We start from the raw sequence: 9004 nt of genomic DNA, 5'->3' as shown, positions 1-9004 counted from the left end.
ATCATAACATTAATGAACATGCCTATCTTCTTGGTGTGTCGTGGTTGAAAGACACTTTTCATCTATTAATGTCAAACTCTCGACCAAGCTTCAATTGATTAAACATCCTCCAGTTCGATCTTCACAATGATTTGAAGGTGAATTTTACTCGACCTTAATTCCCAAGTATTTCAACTCTTTATTCATCCTCAAAAATGTCTTTTCTCAATTATCCAATTCAAGCTTAAATCAATTTTTTAAGATCTGGCCAAAGATTCCGCATGCATATCATGTCACTAAAACTAGCGGGTAAAGAACTGAGCATGGAATGACACAAAAGGACAAACTGTATTTCATTGAGTAAACAACAAGACAAACAACCTAAAATCCGAGTTACAACCCTAAAATAATCCGGTTAATGAAAAAGCAACAAAATAGATAGACAAGACTCACACAAATAGAATAGAGGGATAGAAGGGTTTGACTCAATAAAATAAATAAAATATGGATTACAACCCTGAAATAACCCAGGTGATAGAAAAAATATCAAAACAAGCTACCAAGAATCATTCCTAATAAGGAGAGAATGACTTTTCAATTTCTAAGCTTGACATTTAGCCATAAATTTGCTCATCAGAATCACCATGGTCTTCTCCAATTTCAATCAGCAAGTTCTCGAGAGGATTCTCATACTCCATGTCACCACGTATCATCCCCACAAAGTGTGCATCATCATGTGCAGGTAAAGGATTCTGCACGATATTCTGGGTGTCACTGTCTTGGATCACAATCAGGTTTTCCTCGATCATCCTTTCTATTTCTCTTTTCAAATACAGACAGCTTTCAACATTGTGCCCCTGGACATTGGAATGGTATTTACACCTTCTAGAAGGGTCAAAGCTTCTTGCACGTGGGTCCACATGATTTGGAGGAATAGGTGCAATCATGTCATAATACTTTAATTTCTCAAACAAGCTTGCATAAGACTCTCCTATTGGTGTAAAATTATCTTTCAACCTTGGTTCCTCTCTATATCCCTGGCTTGGATGTGGCTTATAAGGCATTTGAAAATTTGGTGGAGGCTAGTGGAGATTTTGTGATGCTTGTGCTCGCCTTCTGGGGTGTTTTGGTGGGTAGACAACATACTGAGGTAAATCAATAGAGTATTGAGGGTTCTGAGGTGGATAATAGTAATGCTCAAGGGAGTTATCGGAAAACAGACGAGGCTGGTCATACCTTCGAGACGTTTTCCTAGGACCTATCCTCGACCCTGATGTCATTATGATTTCTTCATCCATCTCATTCGTCACCAGATTCAATTTGGACAGCCTGAGTCGCAGCTTTGAGAGTTGTTTGACTTATAATTCTACCTGTCTTGAGGGCATTCTCTACCATTTCTCCCATTTTGATTGCTTTCGAGAAGGATTTGCCAACTGCGTACATCATGTTTTGAAAGTAATCTGGCTCTTGTGCCTGAAGGAAGACAATGACTAGCTCGTGGTCATCCATGGGTGACTTAACTTTAGCTGTTTTCTCTCTCCATTTAATGGCATATTCCCTAAAACTTTTAGTTAGTTTCTTCTTCAGATTTGAAAGGGAATTGCGGTCTGGGGCAATGTCAATATTGTGTTGGAAAAGTCTGACAAAGGCCTGAGCAATGTGATCCCAGATATTCCAGTGAGAGGTATCTTGATCCATAAACCATTTGGAGGCTGCTCCCATAAGGCTTTCCCCAAAATAAGCTATTAGCAATTCTTCATTTCTTCTGGAACCTCTTAACTGATTGCAATACCTTTTCAGGTGGGATATAGGCTCTCCATGTCCATCATACTTTTCAAATTTGGGAGTCTTGAAACCAGGTGGCAAGTGGACATCGGGGAACATATATAGATCCTTGAAGGCAATACTTTTCTGACCTGCCAACCCTTGCATATTTTTCAGCTGTTGTTCTAAGCTTTTCACTCTTTGGGTCATTTCTTCTTGTGCCATATTTCGGGAAAGCTTCTCAATCTTTGCAGGATGATCAAATAGGTATGAGTGGTACTCAAAAGAGTGGGACTGTTCTTGCTGGGTAACAAATTGTGACTCATGAGTTTTTCTCTGCACCACCGTCGACTGTGGGATGGTGAATATAGGCATAACAGTAGTGGTTAACTGATTGGTTGTCAATGACACACTTTGGAAGCGTGCAATATATGCGTACAGTTGTCAATGGCACACTTTTCGAGGCCTTTAAAACCTCTTCTAGCTTCATCTCGATTTACGTGTACAGTTCGGGAGCGTAGCCGGAAAGCCTATATGTGAAAAACGTGAAAAAGATAAATTTTGACTATAAAATGAATTAATTTGACTTCGGTCAACGTTTTGGGTAAACAGACCCGGATCCGTGATTTGACGGTCCTGGAGGGTCCGTAGGAAAAATTGGACTTGGGCGTATGCCGGAATCTAATTCCGAGGTCCCAAGCCTGAGAAATGAATTTTTGAAGAATATTGTTTATAAGGTTTGGAATTGAATTTTGATTAAAACTCGATAGTATCAGGCCCGTATTTTAGTTCCAGCACCCAGTACAGGTCTTATATATGATTTAAGATAATTTTGTGAAGTTTGGTAAGAAACGGAATCCATTTGACATGATTCGGACCATAAATGCAAATTTGATGTTTAAAGAAGTTTTGAGAAATTTCATTAATCTTTAGGTTTAATTCGATGTTCATAATGTTATTTTAGTCATTTAATTACACGAATAAGTCTGTAGGATGTTTTTGAGGTTGCATGCATATTTGGGTTGGAGCCTCGAGGGCTCGGGTGAGTTTTGGATAGGTGTCGGGTGAGTTCTGCTGTTGCTGGTGTCCAATTATTTTGTACTATGTGATCGCATAGGAAGGCTCCCGATCGCATAGTGTAAACTTCAGGGGTCCTATTTTGTGCTATGCGATGGCATAGGTCCTTCCGCGATATTGTAGAGTAAATTCTGGGAGGTCACAATTTGTTCTATGCGATCGCATTGTTTCTTCCGCGATCGTGATGTATTAAACCAAGCCTGGGTAGGGAACCCGTTTTCTTCTATGCAATCGCATTGCCTTGAACGTGATCGCAATGACCAATCTTCCTTATCCTATGCGATCGCATTCCTTTCTTCGCGATTGCATAGACCAAAATCCGCCCAATTATTTTTAGTTCAAAAATAGAATGTATTATGGGAATTTCGCCATTTTTCACAACTTCTTCTTCTTCACACCTCTTTGGCGATTTTTGAAAAGAAACTTCACCATAACTTCATAGGTATGTAATCCTAAGCTCGTTTTCTTCCATTTTTATCAACACCCATTAGAGTCATAGGCCTAAAACCTGAGATTAAAGGTAGAAAATTAGGGATTTGGGTAGAGTTAGGGCTTTTTGATTATTTGGGAATTTGACCTCGATTTGGAGTTGGATTTCAAAACAAATTATATATTCGGGCTCGTGAGTGAATGGATGATCCGATTTTGGTCTGAACCTCATGTTTTGACCAAGCGGGTCCGGGGTCAATTATTGACTTTTTGGGAAGAATGATGGGAAAACTATAATTATGTTATAAATAGAATTCTATTTATGGTGAATGTCTATATTTAGAGAGATTCTAGGGTTTATTACTTGGTGACTAAGTCACTCTCTCCCTATAAATAGAGGGTTCTATTCCGATGTAAATCATCCCATATCAATAAGAATTTCCTCTCTCTACTTTGCTCTGCAATACTCTTCTTCTTCTTTTATTATTTTATAACACGTTATCAGCACGAGACTCTAACCAATTAAGTAGAAGTTTTGGGATTGAGCATAATGATTGTCAATTATTCCATGAACTTTCTTCATGATTAAATTCTGGATTTAAGGTAAGCATTTTACTTTTCTCTTTCAAATTTTTGACATTCTATAATTTGATTTTAAATACAAACAAAGGCGATAAATTTTGATTGTAACTCTAATGGAGTTTGAAAGAAATTATAACCACCCAAAGTGGTAAATTTCTATGTCTTGCCATGATCAAATTCATGTATGATTGTGGGCAAAGAATTAAAAATCCGTCCCATTGAATTTGCTCCATTCTCATTCCCTTAAGAGAATGTGATAGCAATATGTGATAAGTCTGAAAGAAGACAAAATTATTACCATGAAGGTATCAATGGATGTGGACGTGGCAATAGACGAAATTATAATCGTCATCATTGTGATAATGAGAATAATAAGGATTCTCAAAATAATCTTTTACTTTGTGAAAGTAATATTTGTTATTGATTTGACATGAGATTTTATAAAGCACATATAGATGATTATGGTCCATTCATGATGTGAATGTGACTACATCTGATTTATGAATACATATTCATTCTTCAAAGAATATGAATGTGCTAGTGGTAGCGAATATACCACACTCACCTCTAAAAGGAGGTTTGAGATGATAAAAGAAAATAATATCATTATTATGGCATGAATGGTCATTGGTCATGTACCTATTGTACGCCAAAATATTTTGACAATGTGATTATTAAAGGGCAACAATAATGCAAGAAACATATCTTGCATATAATTTTGACCATGACCATAATGGTATAACTTTCTCCTTAAAAGAGATATATGACCATATGGATGTTGATAAATATATGGTAGTACAAAATTAATTGAGAGCTCTGGAAGAGCCAATTACCACTATTTTAGAGAAATAGAATTGATTATCAATAAGATATTGTGTTGTAGTAAGTCTCAAAGAAACTTATTTAGTTTCTAAAGTATTCGCAAAAGCGGTTGGTCATACTGAGACTATAAATAAAGGAAAGGTTTAATATCTTCTACTACTACAACTTGTAGAGGGGTAATATGTATGTGAAAAGTGCTTTATTCTCCAGTTTGTACTATACAAACAGAAGAATGCCATAATAAAGTAGAAGTTTATTGATATAAAAACTCATATCATAATAAACTTGGTGTTTATTAATAATTGCACATGCCATGGTGTAAATTTGAAGATTATCAATATTGATAATTTATTCAGTTGGCATTTGGGTTAGCCATATCAATTTAAGTATGGTGTGCAAAAATAATAGAGAATTCACATGGGTAAATAATAAAAAACTAGAAAGTTCTTTACGAATTCTCTTACATTGCTTGTTCTTACTAATTAGTAGAACAACTAAAATTGGGATTGAATCCCATGAATGCTAGAAATATCAAAACTGAATATGGGCCCATTCACCTGCCATGTATACCACATAAGATGCATCTATGAGATGGTTACATGTGCAATTATTATTAACTCGCAACATGGTATTTTGCGAGGTAACTTGCTCAATAGTTTAATTTCGAGCATAATTTCCAGATTTTCTATTCAAGAAGTTCATCTTGAAAAGTTGGTTTACATCACAACCAATTTAACAAAATAATTTATTGAGTGCCTCCACTTAATAACTAAACTATTACTTATGAGAACAAAGTTATCTATATCACTTTGATATAAGTTATATACGAAAGTATATTACATTCTCCCCTCACAAATGGTTCAGGGTCAAGAACCAAATAATTCCATCTTATTATTATTGATGTGCAGTGTATATTGATTAACACCATAATGCACAAAGATGAGTTCTCAAAGTTGAGGAAACAAGTTAGTTTTTCTAACACGAGGGGGAGACATGATAAACAGTTGAGAAAAAGTTATGTGGAATGAATTATCATGTGTATATCTAGATCTTCGAATAAAATAATATGAACTTGAACTTCATAAAAGGATAATTCATTTGCAATATATTACAAAGCATGCCAGACGCATTTGCTGGTCCAAAGAAAGTAACTATATTCTCATTGCAAATGCCCCTATTAAGTCCTAGAAAGACAACGTCTATGGTACGCTTAAAGCGTATATACTAATTGGTTTAAAATAAAACATCTTGATAAAGAATATGAGCAAATGATCAAAGTGATCATAATAAGGAGGCAAGTGATCTAGAATATTACATGACATAACACTTCATAAAATCTCATGAGATATTCAAGTACCTGAATATATGAATGAAAAGATCTCTATGTTATGTCTTTATGAAAAAATGTTGGAATCGATATAAAATGTCCGTCGACGACATCTATGATAGCGCTAAATATAGATGAGGATCTTAAGTCTGTCGCCTACAGACACAAAAATATTGACCAAATGGAAGAGACACAATTCGAATAGAATTGGTTTCACATAAAAGACATATTATTTTGTCTATGTTGTTCAAATACTTGAAAGTATAAAGTCAATGGTATGTGCAATCAGTTTTCGATATCTTATATGTATAGCATGACATAAAAACTTGATATGCATCTAAAATATGTTATATGGCTTATATGACTTAACTTACATGACAATCCATGAAGGATTTAAGTTGCTTGAAGCATCTACAATTCTTGATCTTGAGGTACCACTTCCTCAGTGCAATTGGTGCACAAATGTATCTTGCTATAACTATAAGCATGATAATATAATAGCAAGAGTTTTCACCTCTATGTGAAGATATTGAACAAACGATTCTAACAAGATCATATGAAGACAATACATCTTAGCTCCTACCAAAAATCTTTTGAAGATGGTGCACAACATTGGAATGCAAATGCTTAAAGATGTGAATTGATGCTCTCATCAGGGGAAGTTAATGCGTGTTGCACTCTTTTTTTCCTTACAAGGTTTTGTCCCACTGAGGTTTCCTTGCAAGGTTTTTAACGAGGCAACCAAAAGGCGTATTATTAGATATGTGTACTCTTTTTCCTTTACTAGAATTTTTTCCCACTGGATTTTATTTTAGTTAAAGTTTTAACGAGGCACATTATCTGTTGAATAGACATTCAAGGGGGAGTGTTATAAATAGAATTCTATTTATGGTGAATGTCTATATTTAGAGAGATTCTAGGGTTTATTACTTGGTGTCTAAGTTACTCTCTCCCTATAAATAGTGGGTTCTATTCCGATGTAAGTCATCCCATATCAATAAGAATTTCCTCTCTACTTTGCTCTGCAATACTCTTCTTATTCTTCTTTTATTATTTTATAACAAATTAAGTATTGTAATTGAATTGTTTATCATTTATTGATGTTATTAAGTGGATTATGTCTATATACAATTGATTTGGAGGAAAATTCAAAAGTAAAAGCGGTGTTTGAGGATTGAGTTGGCCGTGAAAGTTCGAGGTAAGTGTTTTGTCTAACCTTAGCTTGAGGGATTAGGAGTCGAGTCCTATTTGCTATGTGGTAATTGTGGAGTACGACGTATAGGCATGCTGACGAGTATCTATACATTGGTGTCTAGCATGTATGTGAGTCTTATATTGTGATTTTCATGACTTTGTTGTATTATCCATGCTTTGGTGAAGATTTCTATTTATTGTGTAAAGTTTGTGGAAGGAATTGTGATTTATGAACATTGAGGAGCGTTGGCTCAAGTTGTATAACGAATTGTGAAAGTATAAGATGATAATTGAACTTTTAGAGCATTGGCTCGAGTTGTGAAGTGAATTATGAAGTAAAAGTGAGAAAGATAAGATATCATTATGTTTCTATCCTTGCCGGGCTATTGTTGCTTTATTTGTTATCTCCCTTTACAGGATTTGGTTGTTGTTTCGATGTTGTCCCTTGCCGGGACTTATTGTTGAATTATTGCTCCCTTGCCGAGATTATCATTGCAATTTCCTTTATTTTCCTTGCTTTATTGCTTGTGATTGTTGTTTGGGTGAGGTAGAGAGTTAAAGCATGAAGGGTGATGCAGTGTATTGTTTTTGTGAGGAAAGAGTGTAAAGAACGATGGGTGATGCCATGTATGATTTGTGAGGAAAGAGTGTAAAGCACGAAGGGTGATGATGTGCCACACGATGTACCATTCTGTGCCGATTATATTGATTATATGGTGAGGAAAGAGAGTAAAAGCATGAAGGGTGATGCCGTGCACATTTTTATTACATGATTGCGTTGGTGAAGACGAGAGTAAAAGAACGAAGGGTGATACCATGCATTTATTGATTTCTAATTCTTTGTTGATATCTGAGTTCTGTTGTTTCTTTCATTTACTCGATGTCTTTCTATTCTGAATTTTTATCTCCTCCACATCATGCTCCCCCTCCCATACTTGACTGGTTATTTTTGTATTTCTTTTCTGTTGTATATATATTTGAACTGCACAGGTTTATTTGGTAGTCTAGTGCTAGCCTCGTCACTACTTCGCCGAGGTTAGGCCATGCACTTACCAGCACATGGGGTCAGTTGTGCTGATACTACACTCTGCACTATGTGCAGTTCTAGGAGTAGCTCTTGGACTGTAGTTCGGAGGCTACCTTCCGTCCACGTGGAGATCCAAGGTAGACCTGCAGGCGTACGCAGGCCTTGGCGTCTCCCTCTATCCCTTATTCCCTATTTCATGTTCCTTAATTCAGAAACAGTGTATTGATATTTTCTTTAGACTTTGTATATAGTAAATCTTAGACCGTCTATGACACTTTGACACCAGATTTTGGGAAATTATGGTTTAAGTAGTTGCAATAGATACAAACTTCAGCTATGTTATTGTTTTCTTCCTCTTAAAATTAAATTTTTGTTGTTATTACATTATCTCTTTATGTTTGCTAAAAGGAAATAATTGGAAAATGAATAAATTGGTTCAAATAATTGGCTTGCCTAGCTCACATTAGTAGGCGCCATCATGACTCCCGAGGGTGGGAAATACGGGTCGTGACAAGTTGGTATCACAGCTCTAGGTTACATGGGTCTCACAGTTCACAAACAAGCTCAGTAGAGTTAGAGAGATCGATACGAAAACGTCTGTATTTATCCCCTAGAGGCTACAGATTTAGGAAAAACTGTAGATGTTTTTCTTCTATAGTGCGGTTTCTACTATAGTGCGGTTTGGTTTATTCTCTTCACATTGAATTTCTCTTCTATAGTGCGGTTTGGTTTCTCAATGATAATTGAATTTCTACTATGTTCTTTCGTAGATGGAGAGAACACGCGCTTCCTCATCTACTGAC

The 9004-nt window shown here is 35.8% G+C and overlaps 1 protein-coding gene across 1 annotated transcript; it reads right to left on the bottom strand.

The window, feature by feature from the left end:
* Positions 1–1278: 1278 nt before the first annotated feature.
* On the bottom strand, positions 1279–1863 carry LOC138883946 (uncharacterized). The gene has a single exon (XM_070164671.1). It carries the CDS (start codon positions 1861–1863, stop codon positions 1279–1281), a length of 585 nt encoding a protein of 194 aa, XP_070020772.1.
* Between the last annotated feature and the right edge of the window lie 7141 nt (positions 1864–9004).

The sequence above is a fragment of the Nicotiana sylvestris genome, chromosome 12, assembly GCF_000393655.2.
Source record: "Nicotiana sylvestris chromosome 12, ASM39365v2, whole genome shotgun sequence".
Lineage (NCBI taxonomy): Eukaryota > Viridiplantae > Streptophyta > Magnoliopsida > Solanales > Solanaceae > Nicotiana > Nicotiana sylvestris.
The sequence above is the reverse complement of the archived record's forward strand: the minus strand, read 5'-3'. Positions and strand labels throughout refer to the sequence as shown.